The sequence below is a fragment of the Festucalex cinctus genome, chromosome 13 (assembly GCF_051991245.1).
Source record: "Festucalex cinctus isolate MCC-2025b chromosome 13, RoL_Fcin_1.0, whole genome shotgun sequence".
Classification (NCBI taxonomy): Eukaryota; Metazoa; Chordata; class Actinopteri; order Syngnathiformes; family Syngnathidae; genus Festucalex; species Festucalex cinctus.
This window is the reverse complement of record NC_135423.1, coordinates 6,052,086-6,078,354: the sequence shown is the minus strand read 5'-3', so window position 1 is coordinate 6,078,354 and position 26,269 is coordinate 6,052,086. Positions and strand designations below refer to the sequence as shown.

Genomic DNA, 26,269 nt, shown 5'->3' with positions numbered 1-26,269 from the left:
TAATGTAATCATATATGTGTGATAATGTATGCAATTAATAATACAGTACATATATGAAAATGAATATCCAGTATTTAAATGTATGTAAATATATGTAAATTCATGTATTCCAGGCATAAGAAAAGCACACTTTATCAGAGTTAAATGAACGTTATTGGAGTGTTTCCATTTATTTACTGCTATTTTCATGTTTTTGAAATTCCCTTATGTAGTGAACTCTTTTATTATTCATAAGGATCGCATTAGCATTACAAAAAGACCTGAAAGGATCCATTACGAATTAAACTATGAGCAACCCCTATAAAAAAAAAAAAAAAAAAAAAAAAAAAAAAAAAAAAAACACCGTCTAAAAATGTTGCCCCACTTTATCATCTGGTGCCTTTCATATGCAACGGTAATAATAATCAAATAATACCTTCATAAAACCCAATTTTACTTACAAATACTAAAAAAAAACTTTTTACGAGTAAACATATACTTGCTTACTTTCCCACCCCAAATAAATGAATGACACTCGGGCTCACCGCTGCAACCAAGCCTTTAATTATCCGACCGCATGTAATCACGCTTTGTGTTGCAGCAAATTAATGACGGCCTATCGCCGTTTGGCTGAGTGCGCGTGCTGAAATGTGTTGTTATTTATTGTGGTGTAATGATCCTGGAAGAATCTCCCGTTGCGCAGTACTGCGGGCCAAATTGAGACCTCAAAAGACTTCATGTCAGCCAGCTTCTGTGTGGACTTTTTTAAAAGGGTGCTCAGAGAAGAATAACCACTGGAAGTTCCCGCAAGACTTTGGGGGGCTTTTGTCGATCGTTTCAATGTCGTGTCAGTTGGAGGTGAGTGCTTCTGTGAAGCCACATTGAGCGCTGTTATTGCTTTTATTTCGGTCGGTTTCTTTTTACTTGCGTACTTCCTTTTTAGGCTTCTCAGTCGCAACTTGTATTGAACATTTTGTGAACAAAATTCCTGACCTTATACTATAGTCTCCTCAATTTGTACTACCTACATTTCATGCAGAAATAATCATAATTAGAGACATAATTTTATTTTAACTTTATTTTGGAATTAGCCACTCCTCCCTCCAGAGTTTCCAGCTTGTCCAAAAATGCTGCTGCTCGTCTCCTTACTGGTGCCCGTAAGAGGGAACACATAACCCCTATTCTGGCCTCTGTTCAATGGCTGCCCGTGAAATTTAGAGGGCTAAGCGGAGGCTTAGAGGAGATCGAGCCTTTGCTGTTGCCGGTCCCTCCCTTTGGAACGACCTCCCACTAAATATTAGACAATCCTCCTTGTTATCCTCTTTTAAAACACGTCTTAAAACACATCTGTATTCTTTGGCTTTTGGCGCACCATTCTTGGTGTTTTGTGGTGTGTAGGAGTTTGATGTTTAGTCTACTTAGTCTATTTATGCATTTATTTATTTATTTATTCACTCGCCTACTTCTTATTAAACTGTTATCCTGCCGCCAAGCCTGCACAACCGATATTTATGTTTATATACAGCACTTTGTATACAGCAATGCCTGTTGTTAAAGGGCTTTATAAATAAAGTTGAGTTGAGTTGCGTAGTAAATATTTGTAAGAAAAACTAGGCCATGAATATAAAACAATCAACTGAAAATCAGTAAGTACGTAAGTTGGCATTTCTTCTTCTGCCACGTTACCATATATTCTTAAGCCGCTGAGCCTGTAACCGCCAAATGTTTTATTGGACCAGCGTAAACCGACAACCCCCTGCATATATCCTTTTTGCCCATTTAGTTAAGAATTAGGGGTGCACCAAAAAACGGTTTCAACCGGAAAAATCGTTTTGTTTTTTTTTATTTAAAAGATGCGAGTGCAATGACTTAAACCAAATTGAACCGTTCCTCTTTGAAATGTATCGAGATCCAAATAGTCTGTTTTAGAGAGCTATATCAGAGAAGAGAATGGCACTTTTACAGTACTGACAAGTTCATTCAAATGTATGGAAATTGGCAACAATAACGTCATATCCTCTCCGACTGAGCCGTACCATATAGAATCGAATCGTAATCCCACTGAGTCAAACTAAATGGAATCGTTTCAGATGGTCTCGCCCCACGTAAAAACAGCTTTTTTAGAGAGATGCGCATACCTATTACGAATGTTTGAAGCTAAGACCGAAAGAAAAATGGAGTCTGTTATGAATTAGTCCAAATATAATCAATGCCAATGTGAAATTTTGTTTTGAAACCATGGCGATAGTCGGTAGCACCACTGTATGCTAAATTACGTTGCATCTACTGGGATGTGTCACACGGCAGATGGTCTTTGTCGCCCCTCGACTAACCTGTAGACCAGCGTGTCGTCAGCGGTGCTGTTGTACTGGATCTGGTACATTCTGATGCCGGGGATGTGACGCTCGGACGGCCAAAGGATTACGGCCGACGACGAGGTCAGCTCGGTGACCACCACCCTCTTGCCCTGCTTGTCGTAGCCCTTGGTGTCATTGCCCGACTTGGTGGAGGTGGTGATGTCGGACAGGCCCGGGTCTTCGCGCATGTGGCCCGTGTTGTTCACGAACAGCGGCAGGGGGATCATGTTGATCTCCACGGCGGCCGTGGAGATACCCGCCGCGTTGGAGGCCACGCAGTTGAACGCCCCGCTGTCCTTCAGGGTGGTGATGAGGATATCAAGGGTGCCATTTTCATACAGGATGGTACGGGTGTTATTGTGCACCAGCTTGCCATCAGGCGAACGCCAGTGGATCTCTGGGTCGGGATCGCCAACCGCCTTGCACTTCAGGGTGACCCCCTGCCCTTCCATCACGTGAGCCTTGGTGGCAAGGTGTTTGGTGATCAGCGGTGGCTCACAAATGAACTCCTCCTCTTGTATGGACCAGAAGTACTTGTCCATCAGGTGTTCCGGCGAGGCGCAAGTTTCCAAATCGTCCTCGCGGGTCAGTCGGCGGAGCCACAGCAGCTCGCAGTTGCAGTGAAGCGGGTTGCCGCCGAAGCTGACGGCCAGAGTGGACGAACTGGAGGAACCCTTCGCGTCGGACAGCACCTGGGCCTGCTGGAACAGGCTGTCGGGCGGCAGCTTCTGCAGCCTGTTGGACGTCATGTCCAGGCGTACCAGCTTGGTGAGCAGGGTAAAGGTGCCTGCACCGATGTGGTCGATCAGATTGTGGTCCAGAGTGAGCGTGTTGATGTTCGTCATCCGGGCGATGGCTTCCCAAGGCAGGGTGCGCAGGTTGTTGTTGGAAAGATCCAGGTCCTCAATGGTGGAGACAAACTCGTCGAAGGACGTGGCCGCTACTTGGTGGATCTGGTTGTTCCCGAGGATGAGGTGCCGCAGGTTGTTCAGGCCTTTGAAATGGTCGCTCCGGATCGCGCTCAGGCGGTTTCCATCCATGTGCAGCGCCCGCAGCGAGCGCAGGCCTAAGAAGGCCTGGGGGGTGATCTGGCTAATGGTGTTGCGGGACAAGGTGAGGTGCACGAGACTGGTCATGTTGAAGAAGTCCTTCCTGCGGATGACGGTGATGAAGTTGTCGGTGAGCCGCAGCTCCACTGTCTTGCGGTCGATGGTGGGCGGCACGAAGAGGAGGCCCGTCTTGGCGCAGAGGAGCGTCAGGGTGGGCGACAGGTGCTGGCAGATGCAGCGGCCGGGACAACTGTTGGCCTTCACCAGGGCACCACACAGCAGCACGCACAAGATCAGCCGCTCCATTCTCAATCGCGATCCCGTTCCTGTACACACAGAGCGAGAGCGAGAGAGGGAATCAGAATGGGATGAATAAACAACATTATTATCTTTTATAAGAGCCTGCTGCTGCAAAACCCCACAGCCTAACCAAGATAGAAGCAAGGTTTCAGTGCGAAATAGAATGAGCTTTTCAGATATAATGACACCTATGATGAAAGGCTGCAGCAAAACCATCATAAAACATATTTGTGGAGACTTTTAAGGCAAATAAGCATACTTTTGTGCCTGAAGCATATAATTTACAGAATGATCACAAAGCACATGGCTCTCAGTCAGCATATACATTTTCATCAGAGAACAAGTTTGCTTGTTTTTTTGTTTTTCTTTTTACTCTCTAGTCCAGTGTTTCTCAACCCTGCTCCTCGAGGCACACTATCTAGCCTGCACTCTAAAAGCAGTTGGGTCAAAAGTAACCCAATTATGGATCAAAAATGGACCGATCCACTTTATGGGTCAATCTGACCCAACTTTCTGAGTTACATACAAACGACCCAATTTTTCGACCCAAGTAAAGGATTTGACCAATATTTATGAGTTGTTTTACACCAAAAGACCCATTTCTTGCCTCAAAGGTGTGTCAAATCGACCCAAGTAGAGAATCGGTCCATTTTTGATCCATAGTTGGGTTGTTTTTAGAGTGTGTTTTCCATGTCTCTCGATTCTAACGCAGGTGAGGATCGTTATCGGGTTTCTCCAGAAGGTGCTAATGATCTGTCATTGGAATCACCTGCGTTGGAAATAGGTAGACATAGAAAACGGGCTGGATAAGTGTCCCCTGGGGACCAAGGTTGAGAAACACTGCTCTAGTCCACAGCAGGGTGAAGAAATAAAGCTTTTGTTCAGAAATCGGTATGACCTTTTCACACTACTGAGTTATATGGGAAATTCCACAAAATAAGAATGCAAAATGAAAGAAAACTTTGGGTAGGGCTAAGATGAATTAGGGGTAGGAGTCAGAATTCGGACACTTTCGCAAAACTGAAAAACAGAGTTAGGGGTAAGGACTTTATAAAAATGAGCAAACGTGGGCAACACACATGAAGGTTACGGTTTGGTGTAGAGCAGTTGCTGGCGGTATTGAACCCCACTAGGTTCCAAAAATACAATATGATTTTGTTTTCAAATTCAAGACTGGTAAAGAAAATGAACAGGGAGAGTAGCCTTTTCATCGACTCTGACTCTCTTCACCTTGAATACAGAAAGCGTGTACTTGAATTGAAAATGACAATGAAAACTGCAGAGGGCCCATAATTGAACCCTGTGGAACACCACACCTTGTTATAAATGTGAATTCATATTGCACACATTCGTCCGATCACTTCTTTCTTTTTTTAGTTTGACATAGTATGAAGGGATTAAAATAATAAAGGAATCACAAGACGTAACATCATAGCAGTCACAAGTCAGTACTGAGTGCACCAAATTCCCTGCGGCACAGATAGGCCAAGCAATGTAACTTGATCATGAATCACGAGTCATGTGTGTTTATTGGCCTCCCTCTGATCAACCCTTGAGAAGTTGAGACTCACCGAACCCCTAGGGTTCGATCAAACCTATTTTAAGAAGAACCACTGGTGTAGAGGTTTAGGATTTGGATAATCTAGTCAACGAAAGGTTAGTTCATTATAGTGAGATTGTGTTAGGACAGTTGTAAAATCTAAAGGTTAGGGGTGGGGTTAGTGTTGCGGTTTCGCAATTCTGGGTGACAAGGGTATGATTTAGGTGTAGGGGTTCGGATTAGCAGAGTTGCGCAGATGTACTTGAACAAGATTTAGGGTTGGGAGGACACTTGCGCAAATCTGGGCACCAAAAAGCCCTGTTGGTGTTTTTGAACTACATCTGATGGATGCTTTTACCAGATGACTCATCTTTTTTTTGAGGAAGCTCTGTTGCCCTGATTTCTATTTAGACATATTGATTTTAGTCTCAGGGAGAACCCGCCTGTGGTGACAGGAAGAAAATGTGATCCGGGGCGGGAGCAAACACAAGAGGCCCCGGTGGCAGACAAACTTGGATGTTGTTGCCAGCCGCTGTCGGTCGGCCTTGGCATCCGTCTTGGCGGCAAACGCCAAAAGCTTCATTGGGAATGAGGAGCGCGTGTTAGCATCAATCAAATGAAGCAATGAAAAGTGACTTTCCATTTGTGGACCACGGAAAGGACCTTAACATGTTCCCAGCTGCCCCGTTTGCACTACCTGTAACTGAAAATGTGAGATGTAACACGTCAGTTAAAAAGCAAGACGCCAACGGCAAGTTATAATCTGTCATGGCTAATTTATGCTAACATTACGACAAAAATATTAGCACACGTTGGTAAAGGTAAGACCGAGTATCATACATATATATATATATATATATATATATATATATATATATATATATATATATATATATATATATATATATATATTTTTTTTTTTTTTTTCTGCAACAGTGATTCATTTAATGTTTTTTTTTTTTTATTAATTGTATTTTTACTGTTGTATGACAGTTAGAAAGATTACCTTGTTGATTAAAATTAAAATATTGCCTGTACAGATTCAGTTTGATTCTAGAATAGACTAATCTTATTTCAGTTAATTATTTCCTAAAAAGATTAAAACACAGTTGTTTTTTCAAGTGAAATGATATTGCTAGGAAAGAGCCCCCACTGCCTGGAAAATCTATTAATATTAATTGATACTACCATTTATTGAAAGTGAAACATAAGAGAGAGTTAAAACTGCCGCAACTGCTTTCTGTTGCCAGTCAAATTGCTTCAGAGGTCAAAATCACTTGTGCATGCAAGAACACACGCACGCACACACGAGGTGGTTGTACAAGGCGTGAGAATATTCCCAATCCTCAAGAGAGAATTTATTTATGCAGCAAAGTGCCGCTGTTGTCAGAAATTACTTCTCCAAATTCCCCCAATTAAGAAGCGGGGCGAGACTTCGTTGGTATGAAAAAATAATAATAATAAAAAAATCCGCCCACGATGGCTCGTGCATAGAGTCAGGCCTGACCTTGCTGGGCTGCGTTAGCGTTCACACGGCAACTATGTCACAAAGCTTGCGCTTTCTCCCGAGGAGCATCTGTGCCTGCGTGTTTTCTGCCACACTGCTGAGGATATTCTATTGATCTTTCATGATTTCTGGGAGGGCAGGGAGGGACGGGGGTGGGGATGTGAGGGGGGGGGGGGGGGGGGTGTTCTTTGTTGCCAAGGCAACTCCGGGTGTCGAATGTAGGTCTTTGAATTCAATTAAGATGATGCTGAGCTTCCATCTTAACGTCAAGGTGGTAAAAAGCCAGGCATATGTGAACATTTGCAAGTAAATTAGTGCTCCTGTCTTGCTCTTCTGTTTCTGCGATATCGCTTTTTTTTTTTTTTTTTTTTTTTTTTTTTTTTTTTTTTTTATCAGCAGGAATGAGAATAAAAACAAGATGTAGAAACTCAGTAAAATTAAAGCCGTGACAGAGAAGCATATGCCTGCCTGAGTCTTCATTTCTTGTCAAAGACTCAAATGCACAAAGGTTTCAAGCATAGTCTTGTTGACAAAAAGGAGTTTAATAAACTGAACAACCAATAAACTCAGCAACCAATTAGAAGTAACAAAAACTCAAACATCTTTTAACGGAAGCAGTATCCTGGTATCTCCAGGTAGTGGCCATTGCTAAAAGCTAACATACTGTAGCACTCTTCATCTTCACTCAGGGCTCCGCAGAAGGTCCAAAACTTAGTCTTTTGTTCACTAAACGTTAAATCATATTGACCGAGATTTCTATCAAGCCAAGGCGAGTAGTAACCTACCAAAATTGATGATTTAATAGAAGTGCGATCTCTACTCAGTGATTCTCAGGTTAAGCTAAAATGAGAAGCTAACCTAATATATCGCTCTAGCCACAGGAAATCCAAATATTGTGTTCACAAAAAGTTGATCAATGTCATCTGAGACATTGATCAAGCCAAGGGGAAATAGATACCAAAAAAAAATAAAAAATCAGTGAGAGCTTCTACCTTGGTTTAACACTTCTGCTTCGTCATCCATGGGTAACTGCTAGCATAAAACGCTAATGCAGCAGTCTAGTTCTTCACTCTTTGCTCCAATTTTTGACAAACAGATGGATTCTAGTCCAGCACTCACTCTCAGAAGGTCCAAATCTTAATCTTTTATTCACTAAGTTATGTAAGGCAAAAACCTACCAAAATAAAACAGCAACGGTGCTAAACAGAAGCAAACCTTCAGTTCAGTCAATCACAGGCAACCGCTCGTGCCGTTTCTTGTAAAACAGCACAGATTTGTTTATCCCCCCAAAAAAGTTCGCTATTTACTCAAATGCTGTTTTTTGTTAATTGAGTAGACGTGAGTTGACTGTCACCGTGCAACGCTTGTATCTCAAGTGTGTGCTCATAAGTCGGAGCACATAATCAGCTGAACGACAGAAGTTGCCAACAAAAAACAAACAATGTAAAAGTGTAAAACACAACACACACAAAAGGTAGAGTGACATCGACATTTTGTTTACAGGTAACCAGCATATGCCAGCTAAACACAAGCTAACGTAGCAGCCCATGGCTTCAATTCGTGCTCCATCTTCTCAAACAGCACACATTTACTCAAATGCTTGACATCAGTCAAAGAAGATCAAATTATAGTCTTTTGTTCATGAACAACAGCTCGACATAACTCCAAAACTCCACCTGGTACAACTTTTGGGGAGCTCAAACTTCAAGGCACCGCTGTACAAATAAAACTCACGCTAACATTTGCCTTTCGGCCACATCTGCACCTTCTGCTGAGCGCGTTTTCCACCGCCTTTATTAGGCAACCTGGCCCGTAAACACGCTTTCATAATATGCGTGAAAGCCTTAAAGGTGAGCGTGATTTTTTTATTTTTCCATGGAAGTGTGATGTGCACCCCAAAGCCAACAAACACGCTCACCAAATCCACAGAGCCTGTGCCGACATCTGCTGCTGCTGCTGCTGCTGTTTGCTCACACGGAAGGTTAGATTACTTGGAGCGGCGCCACTTTGAGCCATCATCACTTTAATGAAGCATGTTTACACGCGACATTATTAGCGCATCACGCTCTATTGAGGATTCGGGCTACTATACTTTCTTGCTGTATCACTCATTGGGAAAGGGGGAGTCAGTGTCATGTAATAATTGTGTGTTCATTTTATCAGTCATTTTAAAATTTAGTCTCAGTCCAGTTTCAAGTAACACTTGTTAGTTTTTAACACAGTTAGTCAACCTCATCTGGTTTTTACATAGTTCATTTTTTAGTCGACTATAAATCTAGCATTTTAGTCTATTTTAGTCCAAGAAATTTTTATTCGCCGAAAAACTGTCAACGTTTTAGTCTGGTTTTAGTCAGGACAATCATTTTACTGTAAATATTTTTTGACAGCAGATCATGTTGAACATGTCAGATCTAAAACTATTTCACATAAAATTTCTCTCATCTTTTTGATGAAAAGCAACTTCACACACAGTTACAGTACCTATATCAACAAGGCTCCATGCTATGAGCTAGTCAGTTAGCTAGCATTAGTTAGCGGTCAGACGCGCTATATACAGTTGATAGGCACGCCGTAATTCTAACTTCCAAAAGACAAACAACTTGTAGATTAGTGCGCGTCTATCAGCTGTATGCAGAGTGCCGCGCGGTGATATGAAAAAAAAAACGGAAAAATAGTGCCCGGCGGTAATGGAGTCTGACTTTTTTCTAGGGCGAAGTTTTGTGATGCAAATGCATCAATCACTCTTTTGAACACAAATTGTTTTTAGAAGAAAAACACACTATTTCCGTGACCCCAGCCAACTTGCCGGACAACTTTCCTCTCGACCAAAACTGGACCAGAACTCGTGTTACAGAACGCTGTCAGGGGTAAGTCAGTGCTGATCGTACATCACTGGAGGTGGGGATACAATACAGATTCCTTCCTTCCTTCCTTCCTTCCTTCCTTCCTTCCTTCCTTTCTTCCTTCCTTTCTTCCTTCCTTTCTTCCTTCCTTCCTTCCTTCCTTCCTTCCTTCCTTCCTTCCTTCCTTCCTTCCTTCCTTCCTTCCTTCCATCCATCCATCCATCCATCCATCCATCAATTTTCTTGACCGCTTATTCCTCACAAGGGTCACGGGGGTGCTGGAGCCTATCTCAGCTGGCTTTGGGCAGTAGGTGGGGTACACCCTGGACTGGTTTCCAGTCAATCGCAGACAATACAGATTCATGTCACAAAATCCGAACTATCCCTTTAAAAGTTTTATGCCGGTGACGGTTTGACAGTAACAGATTGGTTCTATTTACATTATATCCTATGAGAGAAATTTATTGCACTGCACACACCAGAGTGCACTCATTATGCATGCATGCAGCTAGAATTCCGCACCAAACCTCCACGTCTGAACCAACTAAAACGTGGCCAACCCACGCATGCATGCACATGTAAACATGCTTTCCATAGAAAGGCAGCAAGTGCACCAAAAGTGCGAAACAAAGCGGATAAATTAACTGTACCTGCGTGTGTATGTACGGTATGTGTTTGAGGTTTTTATCAGCCCGCTTGGCTGAGGCTCTGCGAGGAAGTGTTTGTGCTGTTAAAAGACGCTGGCAGCAAACACGCGTTCCGTGTCAGATGATACACGCCTGGGCGTCTTGTTATCGGCGGCTTTTTGTGCTTAACACATTCATTTTTAAAAAACGGCAGAGAAGCAAAGAAGAAGAAGAGAAGCGCAGGTAGCATACGTGTCGTCAATCTGAACAGCACTTCAAAAAACAGCAGTTAAAAAAAACAACAACAAAAAAAGTCACAAAAGGGAGGAAATCAATCAGGGAATCCAATAAGGCTGACAAGGTTTCTTTGTAGAACTAAAAAATAATAATAATGGAAAAATCAACAAAAATCAAACAAGTGGGCCTATTTCTGTCATATGTCTATTGCACTGAGAGAAAAGGGGGTGAATAGTCATGCGTGGGAAAAAAAAACCTTAAAAATATTGTATACATTTCACTTTACTATTTCACTGTAATTGTTTATTCTTCACCAAAAAAATAAATAAAAATCCACCTTTATATATTAATGTCCGAAACCTGAAATGTGGCAAAAAGTCCAAGCGGGCTAACACTTTTGACACAGGACGTCATTTTCACAAAATCAACAGTGAATCTTTCTCCAAGCAGGTGTTTGCTCGGCCACCCATGCGTGTCTAATGTTGTGGATTTGGCCTAGGATATAGCCACAGGTATTAAAGAATGAAGAGCTTTAAAATCCTTCATCGACGCAAGTGGGATCATTTATATGCTGCAACAGCGCACACGACATATTCATACTGAGATCCATTACAAGTGTAAGACCATCAAATTGTTTCCTAATATTTTGTCCCCCTCGTGTAGCCAAGTAAAGCCAACTGTCAACATCATCCAAGTCAAAAGTCCACGGCCTGCACGGGCACATTATATAAATGATATGATGGCTGCTCTTGCCAGTCGCTCATGATTTAATCGGCAAAATTGGCAAAAATCTGCCTTTTTTTTTTTTTGCCTGTTTTTATCTTCCAAAAAAAAAAAAAAAAAAAAAAAAAAGAATAAATACGGTATTTTTATTTTTTCCTGTCTGTTCTAAAGTTAAACAAATACCGTACTAATGATCAAGTATTACAAAGCAGTCAAAAACCATGTGTAAGGGAAATAAACAGCATAACTACAATTAATCCACAATACTAAAGGTGCATATACTATCATATCATACTAGGAAATGTACTATCACAAATTAGTGGGATCACTCCTCTCGCCAGTTATCAACAACGAACTCATTTGAAATACAGTACACATAATGGCGGAATAATCCACAAAGTTAAAAGAAGGTCCATGGCGCCTCACTCAAATATGCAAACTTAGTGTCATATGTGATGACTCCACTCGCCAGTTATTTATCATGAACACCACCTTGCACAATAGAGATGCTGGACATACTACTAGAAATAATCCACAGAGTCAAAAAGTCCACAGCTCACTACGTGATAACCCCCACACCTTGCACTATACAAATACTGTACACATGTCTACTACTGTAGAAATAAACCACTAAGAAATAAAAAATAGTCCGCTGCACTTCTGACCACATATAATACGATTGCATTTGATGTTAGCCAGTTATCAATAACTACCACCATTCAAATATGGCAATATAGACAACAGTAAGAAATAATCCACAGAAAAAAAATAAAAAGATAGTTCACAGCAAAATTGATCACATGACATGTAATTAATATGATGGCTCCTCAGGCCAGTTGTTCATGATAAATCGGCTTGTTGCAGTATAGAAATACACACGACGACTAGAAATAATCCACAAGGTCAACAATTACCACAGCATGGACACATGCGTGTTAAATATCCATCCATATATTGTCATCACTTCTCTTGCCAGTTATTAATGATGAAACACAATAGATATACGTACACTCAATGACTACAAATAATCCACAAAGTCAAAATACAATAATGATAAAATCTATTTTGCACAACAGATACACACTCAATGACAAGTAATCCACAATGTCAAAATACAACAATGATGAAATCTATCGTGCACAAAAGATATATACACAAATGACTACAAGTAATCCACAAAGTCAAAAATACTTTGTAGCTCACTGTGCAACCAAAGTGTTTTAAAATCAAAGCAATGGCTCCATTTACAAATTATTACGCATAACCATGACCTTGTTGTACAATAGGAATACTGTACACCTGACTACTTGAAATAATCCACACAGTTTAAAAAAAAAAAAAAAAAAAAAAAAAAAAGACCACTGTACGCTTGCCGTTTAATTTGTTTGCTCTCCTCGCCAGTTATTAATGATAACCGCCACCCTGCACAATGGAAATACACACGATCACAAGAACTAATCCACAAAGTCAAGAAAAATGTGGTTTTACAGTCAAACCGGTCGCTGGTTGCCTACTATTCCTGTCATGTGCGTCGTGAAAATGGTCAATATTGCCGAATGTCATTGCAAGTTGAAGCTCAGCCACAGTCGGGAATGTGACATTGAGAACTTTATCGAGGAATAATATAGATTCCTGCAGACAAACATCAGGCTAAAGATCCACGCTGGGATGTGACATTGTCAGCATAAACAGCAATTAGACGGCGCCGGCGCTGAACTGTGCTCCGCCCTGGTGTGACCCCCCCGTCAAGATGGATGCCTAATTATTGACAGCTCCGCTTCGTCCCCTTCGACAGAACCCGCGCACGGGAAACGCTGCAAGCCCAGCGTCATTTCTGACCGCGTCTCGTTAAAAGTGGGAGGGGAAGAGGCGGGGTAATGTGAACGGGGCAGTTGATTTGCATATTATAATTACATCAATATGAAAGATGCATTTGCATTGAAATCTATCAATGAGACACTTAAACCTTGCTAACTTCGGTAATTACGTCCTCTTCCCGACACCAGGTAGGGAAGTTATTGAATAAACATGCGCCTAATTAATTGCCAGCCTGTTGTTTTCCATTTGAATACTCTACTCTCATAATTAAGGAACCCATAATTGACAGTATTAATCACTCCGATGCAAGAAAGCGGAAAGGAGTGATTTGTATGCCAAAAAGTTTACCAGCAGAATTGTATTTATACTGGATGTTGTGCAGTAAACCATCCTGGGTACTCCAGATTTGCAGTCTTGATATGTCGCAGTTTTCCTTTGTAAAGTTAATAACTATTTGGGTCCAACTATCCTTTATATCAGGGATGCACCGATTTATCAGGTGGATGGTTTATCACTTTTTTTAAAGTCAAGATTTCATTGACATTTTAATGAGCTTTTCTTTTCTTTTTAGGGGACTTCTAAGCAGCAACTGTCCCACTGCAATGTGATTGGCGGCTTGCAATAACTAAAGAGTCGCCTATCTGAAGTTAATGAGCAGTTATACACACCCCATGCACAGGAGGGAGGGAGGGAAATGAGAGATATTTAGCCAATGTGCTAATTCCAGCATGGATGCTATTTATTTTTTTATTATTTTTTTTTGACATGTTGATTGCTGTGCATTGTCCTAAAAGCAAAACAAAAAAGAAAAACATGGTGCCAGCAGGTACTTGTTAACCCTCAAGTATATAGTGTAAAAATAGCTGGCCAGTGATGGGACACTATGACTTACTAAGAAGAATTAAAACGGAAGAAGAATGTTTTTGTTAGGTTAAGGTAGCAAATATTCGATATTTTGTTTCAAAAGAAAAACCATTGTGCTGGTTTGGTTTAATCATTTTTGAGCTGTAAAATATTTTTGTGCACGGTACATTCTGATATTGGCCCAAGCCCTGTTTATATTGTGTGTAATTCCACTGTTAACCACTAGATGGGGTCCCCACATTATTTAGTTTAAAATTGTGCAAATTTGAAGGAAATATTTCAGCACAGCATAATTTTTGTTGGAAATTATTGAAGGTCATCCTCTGTAATCCTGCTTTTTATGCCGACAGAAAGTGATGGATGTGCAGGACTGTCTTAGAAAATTAGAATATTGTGATAAAGTCCATTATTTTCTGTACTGTAATTTAAATAAGCAAAAATGCCATACATTCTGGATTCATGACAAATCAACCGAAATATTGCAAGCCTTTTATTGTTTTAATATTGCTGATTATGGCATTTGTTTTACTTGGTCTGATGAAATATTCTAATATTTTGAGATAGGATATTTTGAGTTTTCTTAAGCTGTAAACCATAATCAGCAAGCATAATAAAAGACTTGCAATATTTCAGTTAATTTGTAATGAATCCAAAATGTATGGCATTATTCCTTATTTAATTTCATTACAGAAAATTTATCACAATATTCTAATTTTCTGAGACAGTCCTGTAGGTGGATTTAATCATGTATACCTTTGGGCATGATTATTAATGTATATTGTGTGATAAGTTAGTTTGGAAAAAACGGGATTTGTTGACTGGGATTGGTCCAATGATACACTGTAATATTTTTGTGTTATGTATTCCTCTTGCTGTCGGTGTTTGCTTTATTTCAAAAGTGTGTTTAAACACCTTGAAAAAAAATTAAGTGCCATAAATGCTATAGAAACATGGCAACAAAATATTTTAAATATGATATTTTTATATGACTCATTGACGGTTTTGGTCTGGGGTATAACCTGATGTACCACACCACTCGCTCAAAGTCACCCACGACCCTAATGAGGTCAAGAACTATAGAAAATGGAAGGATGTATATTCCATAAGCTACGCATGCATGACCACAAACAAATCATGGAGCTACCACAGTTTAAAATATGCAAATGTGAGGTAAATGAATTAGAATGATCGCGTCTCATTTTACCCAGTTAGATAACTGGAGCAAGTCACCTGTCTCCTCAGTCATTTCCCAATCTTTCTCTCTACGTAGCCTTCCTACGTAATCAAGCCTGAATAATGTCGATTTGCATGCTAATGAGCTCGCTCTGGCATGTGAACCCGATTTAAAGGAGTCTCATAGCAACAGGCGCAGATTCCGATTCCCGCTCACAAGGCCCCCGCGAGTCATCGGGCCCGCTACAAGACGAAATGGATGATTAGAATGTGCCGTTGTTCCAGACGCCCCGCGTCACTTTTGTGCACAAATTGTCTTCCCGGTCCAGCCAAAACAAGCGTTTTATGAATCGGCAGCCTTTTGCCATCATGGTATATTAATTTGTCGAGTCATGCACTGTTGACTTGTTTACCATTAAAGAGGATTTTTCATTCAAAGGTTGTGCAATTAGCATTAACACAGAGACCGTTATTACTGAGAAAGGTTAGCTAATGCAAAACTACCTCCATAATATAAACATGTACACTATGAACACTTTGTTGTTGTATTGTATTAGAACAAAATATATTGCCAATATGTGAAATGAGAGGAACAAATTGATATAGAAAAATATTGATGAAAATTTGCCATATTTGTGTAAAAAAAAAAAAAGTTCAATAAAACGTCTAACTTCTTTTGAAAAAAGAAAAAAAAAGAAAAAATAATAAAGTAATATTACATTTTATACCCCCCAAAAAATCTTACAAAAACACTGCTTAACGCTCAATAATGGAAATTATGGTGGGGGGAAATACTAAACAAAAAACTAATGAAAAACAAATTGGCAAAAAAAAAAAGAAAAAAGATATGAACATTTAACAAGGGTTTGTTTTTTTGTTTTTTAGGAATTTTGTTACAATGGGAATGTAAGTAATTAATAATAAAAAATAAAAAATAAATAAAAAAAGTGAAATTTAATTTGATTTTTTCCATAGTAATTATCAGGAATGTACATGTATAGAAAATGCATTGAAATTCATTCCTGCCATCAATAATGACGTCCTTCCACTTGCAAGGAAGCCATTGTGAGTTGATAGGGGCTTGATGTTTGCTGCTGCCACCTAGCGGTGACAGTCTCATATCTCAATTTAATTAAAAAAAATAAATAAATTACAAAAAAAATAGGGCAAGGAACTTTAATACAAGAGGCCTAATTGTACTTCAAAATTTTCTACTCAAGGATGAATGAGTCTCTTCACATATACTACTTTAGTTGTATTGTACTTGCAACAAGTTCCATTTCCTGTCGTGTGGTTTTCATGACAGTTACACTTAGTGAGCTGACAAGGACGATGCAACTTGCGTGCAATTTTAGAAGCCCGTTTTCCCCAAATATTTATTTGATTATTCCTTTTAACACCCCAAAATCATATAACCTTGAGCACTTGCTCGGTATTCCAATGAAGTGTCCTTTTAATAGACTCCATCACATCCTGACAATGCAATGTGCACAAAGCAGCTGAGTCTCACTGACATCTTCTGAAGAATTGCATACGGGTGTGGGGCAGCGTTAAGGGGAAAAAAAAAAATAAAAAAATAAAAAAAGAGAGAGATAGCGATAACAGCAGGAGCCGCTAACAAGGACACAGAGGCACAGTGAATGACATGCGGCTTAGCGCAGTTCTCCAGTTCTCATCTCTATTTCGGGACTGAGTTATTCTGAAAAGCAGCACGAGGAAATGGCGATTTTTTTTTTTTTTTTTTTTTTTCCAATCAGGATGCAATGCGTTTTGTCATTTCTGCCCGTTTTGTTGCTGTTTGCTTTCTTTCAAACTGGCCCAATGCTTCATTTTGTCCACCGTGGCCTCCCACAGCCTCAAGCAGCGCCTTACTTTTTCGTGGAAATAAAATGCACACAACTTGCAGAAACTCAAGGAAACCAATGTTGAATTTATAGCGGCTAGATGTATAACAAAGCAATGACGTATTTAAATATGCACAAACATACTCTCAAATATGTAATTGTAGGCTAAATGCTACAAACAGCAGTTTCCCATCATGCCTGTGGGTAATGCACAAGGAAAAACTGCTGAACCTAAATCATGCACTGCAGACATAATAATACGTCATAAATAGTCAACCTCCACCCCCCAAAAAATCTTGACAATAATGTGTTCTATGCAGCCTCACTAATCTAAATACAGTATGCTGGTTAATATTGCGTTAGTGGAATTAGTATAGTACTGAGTAAGCAGCAAAATCCACCCATTTTTATTCCATTTCAGAGGGGCGGCCATTTTGCCACTTGCTGTCGACTGAGGATGACAATGTTGCTCAGGTAATAACCAATCACAGCTCAGCTTCAGAAAACAAGTGAGCTGTGATTGGTCGTGTGATGTCATCTTCAGTCAACACCAAGTGACAAAATGGCCGCCCCCCCCACTGGGATCGATAAAAACGCCTGGATTTTGCTTCATAACTATCCGCATCCGTATGGCTTGACAAATGCGTTTGGTGGTTCTGTGTTTTCGGAATAAATATTCATGAAAACGAGTCTCGGGAATCAGGATATTTTTTTTTCCCCCCATCCAATTTCATCTACTGGAAATTATATCTGCTTTTGTGTACAGCGATGTGACAGTATTTTTGACGCATCTTTGTTTGTATACATTGTTCTGTATTCTTGTTTAAAATAATAATAATAATAATAATAATAATAATAATAATATTAAATGTTTTATCAATTGCTTTTAAAGTTCTAGCGTGAAACTCACTAGCATCTTTGCACGGTCTGTAAACTTAAATCGGTGGCCTGTTGCTTTAAATATTGCTGCCATAAAGAATTGTGGCTAATGTCTCCTTTCATTTCGTAAATGTTGTTCAGAAGTAATCTTTGTTGAGCCGCTTTTGCATCCATGCAACTTCTCTGAGCATTTTTAGAATTCAAACGAGCTAAGTACTTCTGCATCATCTCACTCGGAGGGTTTGGGTGTCCAAACACGCCGCTGGCACTTAGCGCTGACGCTAATGCTAATGCGTGATGAGGTGTCCTGGCTGGTCCAACATTTTTTTTTTTCTTTCGTAACACTAATAGACCACACAATTGCTCAGGCAAGCAAAGAAATAATCACCTCCTTGTTCCACATTTGTTGTTTTGAAGTTCAGCCATAACCACTTGTTTCTTTAATACTTATGTCTGCACCTACTCACACAAACACGACGCCCTGCATTCTGCTACCAACCAGGCATCAAATTAACTCCACGCTGGGGATCGCATGTTTTTTCATTAGGGACCACGCTGTTCAAATCTGGCTTCTCGTGCATCATTTTATTTCCCGTGTCAAACATAAAGTAAATATCCAATGTTCTCGTTTTTGCCTCCGTTCGACGCCAAACGCTCGAGGGGAGCGAGCGGTCAGTGGGAATGCGTGCGTGCAGCGTGATTCTATTCTCACGATAAAGAAGCTCTTAATTGATACGAGAGAGGGCTGCATGAGGAAAATAATGAGCTGACGCACTTCGATATTGTATATACAGACGGATTTTCACGCCGCAGGGTGTCGTCGCTTGCGTTGCCATGATAACCTGCCACTGCGCTACGGGGGAGCCTGAAATAAGCGACAAATGCACAGCTTTGTTTTCTTTGATTCAAATACAGTCGGCCTTTAAAAACTTTACTCAGTGATGTTTAAAATAACTTTAATTGTAACATAAACTTAACATAAGGTGGCCAGACGTCTCTGTGTGGTCGGGACAGTTACCTTTTTTTTTTTTTTTTTTTTTTGGCTTGCTTTGAGTCCCATTTTCAGCCCTGGAGTTTCAGGGTTCAGACCGGACGTGTGTGTGTGTGTGTGTATGTATGTATGTATATATATATATATATATATATATATATATATATATATATATATATATATATATATATATATATATATATATATATATATATATATATATATGCTCATTTGAATATGTGGACGATTGGGCCTTCAAACCAGTCACACATCAGCCCGTTTTATTCGACGGAGGACGACGCAGAGCGAGTTCATTGTGAAGTTATCGTCGCGCTTGCGGCTGGCATACAAATAATTAGAACACGAGCCATTTGACGGAAACGACGTTATCAGACGTTTTGTTTCAATGTCTGTCGCTACTTAATTAGTGCCTTTGATGAATTGGCCACCAAATCCAAAATGCGGTCCAAAATGCCACGCGGTTAGAAACACAAAGCGTTGGCACGACACATCCAATTCCCTCGAGCGCCATTTTGTTGCTCGTTTGGAAAACAACATGATTTGATGGCTCTTTTTTTTTTTTTTTTAAACGTCAACTTTCTTTGATGGACAAATTAGCGAGATCACTTAGTATAACTACTACAAAATTATCCCTCCAACTAAGCACTTGTCACACATTATTAGACTTATGAACACATGAAAGTCGGTTTAGCTTAATGCTAGCAAACAAGGCAAAATGTCAGAGATGTCTCTAGTTAGCACCAGTAGTTGAGGCAACACACAGACAATAACAATACTCACAGGCGTATATTCTTTATCTTCTACAAAAATTACTGAGTCACTGAAAGTAGTAGTACAAGTGCTATTCTTCTTTATGTCTGCATGACTGTATTACACTGCCTCCCAGTGGCCAAAGCGGGCAGCCCATAAGGAGCAGGACAATAAATTGGTTGCTGTATTAAAATCATGAAAAAAAACATTTCATTGTTATTTTAAAAAAAAACTTTTTTGTGGGGGAGGGGACTGGCTGGAACGGATTAATAGCATTTGCATTCATTTCAATGGGGAAAACTAATTTGAGATACAAGTGTTGTAATTTACAAGGTTTGGTCACAGAATGACACACTGGTATCTCAACTGTAATCAGTTCGAAAATTATTTTGTGATTAAAAATTGTGTGCGGTATAACGATTAAAGAGAATAACTTCAATTGCAACAAAAATTGTGTTGATTTGTACAAAGTCCCCCTAAACCGGGTTGTATTGAGGTTTATTCATTTGACTCAACTTTTTGGGTTAAATAACATAAAAAGTTGGGTCAGTCACCTTTTTACCCAATTAGTAACTATACTATACCTTTTAATTTTATTATTTTTTAATCTGTCTAATTTTCTCATCCTCAAGTGAAGCCAGCTGATGCTCAAATTCCCACTTATGAACAATTTAAATTCTTCCATTAAATCTAAACTCCACACCAGAGGGTTTGAGCTGAGAATCAAACCCAGAGCCGCAGACCTGTGAAGCAGACGCGCGACCCACTAGGTCACACCGTGCTGCCCCAATTTATTTCCCAATTGGTTCAAATGGCTTTTCAATTAGCGGCCAATCTGGACACTTGCGCACAAATGGTGGCAGTAAAACAACAAATTGAACTCGTTTTGCCTTGAAATACAAGCCTGCCTCCTTCAGTGACAAATTCTCAATTGAGAAGCCAGCCTGGGCAATTTGATCTCGTTTATTTATTTATTTCGGCTTGCACCAGGTGTGTGATCGGTCCGCTCATTACAAACGGGGAAATGAAGACCTCGTCGGCCAATTAGCGGACACCATAACAAAGTCTATGAATAATAGATAAGCTTGATTAGTTTCAGGTATTCCCGCTGATCAAATCCAGCCATAAAAGATCAAAAGTGAAAGAGATGAGGAGGAGCTATTTTTGGGCTATTTTTCCATTTTCTCTGCCACGTCCGGCCCGGCGCCATTACGCCACTTTTAGAGCTGCGTCGCCCGTTAATGCTTCATCCAAGGCAGCTCATTGCGCTGCCGGGGGCATTTTACGGCATCCCGGCCTCACGCCTCCTCCTTGCCATCCTGGTGAGCCAAATTGCATTACAGTAACAGATTGGTGGCCGGTGTGATCCCGGGCCAGGTCTCGTCCAGATGCGCAACCACGCAGAGGTGGTCCGGTACCAGCAACAGAACAGCCAGCTCAAAACATCCTGACGATTTGTGATGAAAGACGCGCAAAGTGTTACCTCAGCGCAGGTCGGAGACGTTTATAAATAGCCGTTGCCGGAATCCATCTTAGATTTGAATTCAGCATAGCAGGCAAACCATCGCGACTCCCTTAGGCATCATACTTTTTGTTTCTGTGTCTGTTGGACGGTTTATGTCTGTTCCATTTTGTTGCTCCCTGTGGTACGATGACCGTCAATTATTGTTATATTCTGGATTCTGATTAGTGTTGTTCCGATACCGTTTTTTGGCCCCCGATACCGATACCGATGCCCAGCTTTGCAGTATCGGCCGATACCGATACCATACCGATGTCACATATCAGTGAATGTCGTACACCAGCAAGACACAAGATGCTGCATCCAAAATCCTATATTAGCATTGGAATTAATGGTATCGGCATGTTACTTGTGAGTAGTCACCGACACCGATACCACTGGTTTAATGCACTATCGGCACCTCTGCCGATACCAGTATCGGTATCGGTCAACACTACTCGAAACCTTAATGAATCAAGCTTTGCGTGCATCTTTACTGCTGATTTTTTGCTCCGAGTTTGGTGTGGAAGAACCTCACCTCACCACCGAGCCAGCATTGGGATGAGCAGACCAACATTGAGACCACAAAGACAATCCATTAAAAATCCTTATTAGGAGAAAAAAAAAAAAAAAAAAAAAAAACTTCTTCCAGGGAGCTGATCTTATTTTCAAAAGCATCTCTGAAGCGTGTGTCTCCTAAATGAAAGCAACTGTACTTGTTATTGACTAAACTTCAGGCTTGACACCCACATGAGAGGCTCTTTCGGCTTTATTTTTTTCGGTGCTCTGAGAGGCTTGTTTATACGCACGGTGGGGGGGGAAAAAAAAAAAAAAAGCCCTGATTATGCTATTTTTGGATATTAATGTAAATGGATTCTTAATGTCAGCGGTAACTAACGAGCGTGTGCGCACATTGAGCTCGCGCACGTTTGTGTGCACAAAGCTGGAACCATTTTATGTAGCAAGACAAACGTATTGCCTCAAGGGGGGTTGAAACAATTCGAGCTGTATACATGTCTAATCCCCCCCCCCCGCCCCCTTCAAATAGAGTATGATGTATTAAGAATCAATAGAGTGTGAGCTGGCCTGTGTCAAGATGAATGTCTTCAAGTGACTCAGTCCTCCGACGAGAACGGATTTGACAGCGCGAGCAGCATGAGCTCCACTGCCTCGGAGCTGCCCGCACGTACCGCAAAAATTACGGCTGACTTTACGCTCGCGTGCAGGTGCTTTTGATTTCCCCCCAACATTTCCACTACAGAGCAAAGCGGCAAAAAAAAAGAAACGTGCGGCGCTGCTACGCTTTCTTTCTCGACGCTTCTAATCTGAAAGTATTTGAACATTCGTAACCGTCATCAAGGGAAGTTCCCCACTGTGAGATTCAAGGGAAGAACACAACAGTAAACCCTAACCCAAGATTGAACCAATATTTTACAAAGAGACAAATGCTAATCCACTCGCTAGCTAGTTTCTTCGAAAATGTTGGTAATGAAATTAGCATACTCTTAACACAACTATCCTGATAACCTAGTAACCAATTTCTTGGTAGCTTTTGCTCATCAATAAGAGTAGTTTTTCCTCCTTAGTGGGTCAAATCCTGAACCTGAACTTTGAATCTGTATTATTTGATTTTAACTGCAACTTGAAACAGTAGTCTCAAGTAAACTCTAACGTCAACCCTTAACAATGGCTTGAAACGCTACATTGAAACCTTAACCTTGTCTTGAAACCCCAATTTGAAACCCTAACATGGGCTTGAAAACCTAATTTGAAAATCAAGCCTAAGCTTGGGGCCCTCTTTAACCTCTTGAAACCTTAACTATAGTCTGAAGCCCTGACTTTAAACCCCGTCACTGGCTTGAAATTCAAATTTAAAACCCTATTCCCCACTCGCAATCCAAATGTGTAACCCTAATAACCCAGGCTTGAGACCCTACTTTGAAACCTTGCCACTGGCTTCAAAATGAACGTCAAAATCTGAAGCAGGCTAGAGACATTAGTTTGGAACCCCAAGATTGGCTTGCAACCCCACTTTGGAATCATATTTGAAACCCTAACCAAGCCTTAAACCCTAACTGTAATTTGAAACCTTAACAGTGGCACAAAACACTACTTGGAATCATTAAATCAAAACGCCAAATTGATTTCATCCCTAATTTGAAACCCTAGCCAGGCCTCGAAAGCCAAACTAGAAACCCTAAAACTCCTGTTTGAAACCTTAACCCAGGGCTTCCTGTACTGTACTTGGCCATTCCAAACGGATACAGTACATGAAATGCAATACGACAGTCTAAAAAGTGAAAGGCAAAGCTCATTTCTCAGGCTGCTCCAGAGATGCTACAATATCTTAACATGGCGTCGAGTGCTATTAACCCGGAGAGCAGCCGCTCGCCTTCAACGCTTGATATTCCTGGACAGACGGGCTTCCCGGCTGCACAGATTACCTTGACAAGAGGAGCGGCCCGCGGAACACAAGGCAGGAAGAAGGCAGGCTTATAAGGAACAGTGGCACCGGCAGAATGTTGAATACAGAAGGCTAATAACTTGACCCCTTTCCCTTCCTTGCCGTGTGCCACCATCCCGGAAACTTGGCTTCACTATCTACTTTAAAGCGCCCTTTCTCGGCTGCGGGCTACCATCATGTTGTGCGCGCAGCCGTGAACTAGAAGGGGGGGAGTTGTGTTGTTGCGCCTCATGCCTCCTCAGACTTGACAACCTGGATTAAATTACTCTTCAGAGAGCAGCAGGCCAAAGATGCCCAAAGAATCCTAACAAAAGAAAATAAAGGGCTGGAACTTCTATCACCACACAAACTGCCTTAGATCCATAATTGCCTTCTTAGAAGGCGTTAAAGCAACGTTAATGGTCTATGTTAGGGTGACCACATCCCGTTTTTTAACCTTGAAGCCCACATCTCGTCGGATTTCACCAACCTCATTGTTTTGTCCCAGTATTAGCGAGATTTAACAGATTTAACTGTTAAATTACTTCCTATTTACTTCCAAATTCACATTTGCATTCAGCATTGACCAGAACTAGACCTACTTCCTGTTGAACTGTCAACCAAGATAGCATTTAGCATTAGCCACTAGCTGTTAGCCGATAACCGCTAACACCAGCGACTGAAGAGTGTGGCTGTTGCGCATCCGCCATTAGCTGGCTAAAAGGATCCCAAGATAGCATTTAGCATTAGCCACTAGCTGTTAGCCGCTAGCCGCTAGCACCAGCGACTGAAGAGAATGGCTGTTGCGCATCCGCCATTAGCTGGCTAAAAGGATCCCGAGTCTGACCCATGGGTTGTCAGTAAATAAGGTGAGCTGATGTCACTTTCCAGTGATTTCCAACACGTAATGACATAATTATGGTGACTGTCGTTGGCAAGTAGATGTTTTGAAAATAATGTTTACAATAAATACTAGGGGCAGACCGATTAACCGACCAATGTAAAATAACCATATTGGCCATGATTTTTTTTTTTTTGCCATTTTATTTTTGTCCATTAACAAACAAAAACCTAACACAAAGATTCAAACACTCCACCCATAAAAAAAAAAAAACATCCCAGATTTTTTTCCCTCTCTGTTCTAAAGTTAAATAAATAATGTAGGAACAAGTGTTTTAAAAGTCAAATGATCTACTTTAATTATTATAATTATAATTATAAAAATAATTATTATTTTATTCATTGTACATTTTGCCGTTAATCGGTTATTGGAACTTTATTATGCTAAAAATCGGCCTAAAAAATATATATATTCATATCTGTCAAACCCAAATAAATCTATAGATTTAAGTAAGCAGCATTTTGGGTTGAGTTGCGCTTTAAGGAATTTAATGTTTCGCCACTGTGATAAATTTAGGGCAGTGTTTCCAAACTATTATTGTGCCAAGGCACTCATTTTACATGAGAAAAATCTTCCGGCAAACCACCGAAGAAAAACGTCACACAAAGTGAAAATTCTGAAAAAATGATGAGCTCGTCTCTTTTTACTCACACTTTGACAGACTCCGTGTGAAATCTGGGCCTGTTTAATTGAACACAATATGACTTATTCTGTTGTATCAATGGCAAAAATGAAGAATGCTTTTTTTTTTTTTTTTTTTTTTTTTTTTTTAAATAAAAAAATAAATAAATAAATAAATAAATAAATAAATAAAAAATAAAAAAAAATCGCGTGAAGCTTCTTGTTGGAAGAGCACTGACGGCAACAGCCCATAATGTCCAACTCAGCAACACTAGCGGGCTAATTAGCCGGGTCCAGCCGTTCCCTTTGAACCGGCGCAGTGCAAGCGGGAGCCATCCGAGCTCTTTGTTCCTATCACTGGGCAATTTCCTCTCGGCTGCAGCCAGCACGGAGGTTACGACCGCAGCGGGGTCGGAGGTAGGACGACCAGCCGTCGCCCACGGGGCTATTACTATTTTTACTCCCAAAAAGCGAGCCTCTTGTTGGGTTGTGTGACAATCGCGTGATGACAAAAAAAATAAATAAATAAATAAGACACCAGCAGACAGATGTTGAGGGGGCTACAGGTACCCACTGCACTTCAGACGTGCGCAATTATTCACGGCCGACTGCTCTCTGAAGACACAGTACAGATCATAAACTCCATCCTCTCGTGTGCCAGCGTTTAATGAACACTCGCATGCTATATGATGCAAGGCCCCAGCGTTAGCTATGGGCTGCGCTTTATGGCCCATTTCAACTTCAGACTCGACCGGCCACCGTCCTCAACCCACATGGATCACATATTTCATATTAGTAGCAAGTAGCAGGTCAAATTCAAGACTTGGTTTAAGGCCGCTTGGATGAAATGTAACACCTCTCAGTTTTTTTTTGTACAGTTGGAAGGCCCTATTTTCGTGCCCAGTTCAAGTCTAGTGCAATGCAGCGGTATTTTCCTAGACGGGTACATCTACAAATGAGCGTTTTTGCGCCATTGTGGGCGTGAATACAACTGACTTGATTCCCAGGCTCCTCTAGCGCCCAATTCACACTGCGAAACGGACGCAGTGCGTTTTCCATACGGCATCCACACGGACTGCAGTTCACACCGCGTGCGTTGCGTGTCCGGAAATCTGCACCTGCCAGACCACAAGATGACGGGGGTTCACGCTAGTGAGTTGAGTTCACGCGATAACAACCATGTATATAGAGTCCTGTTTGTAAACACGCTTGCCTGTTGTCACATCGATATGCTTTTTGGATATTATTTCTGGGACTTCTACCATGGGTAGTAGGGGTGTTAAAAAAAAATCGATTCGGCAA

General features: G+C 40.8%; 1 protein-coding gene across 5 annotated transcripts in view; it reads right to left on the bottom strand.

Moving 5' to 3' along the window:
* The window catches only part of lrfn1 (leucine rich repeat and fibronectin type III domain containing 1), a 233,431-nt gene that overhangs the window by 3,811 nt on the left and 203,351 nt on the right, over positions 1-26,269 (bottom strand). For all 5 annotated transcript variants that reach the window (XM_077541966.1, XM_077541971.1, XM_077541967.1 and 2 more), the window contains one exon: positions 2,313-3,711. In XM_077541966.1, the coding sequence (XP_077398092.1) occupies positions 2,313-3,691 (1,379 nt within the window). In that variant the 5' untranslated portion in view covers positions 3,692-3,711. The remainder of the gene's footprint in view (positions 1-2,312; positions 3,712-26,269) is intronic.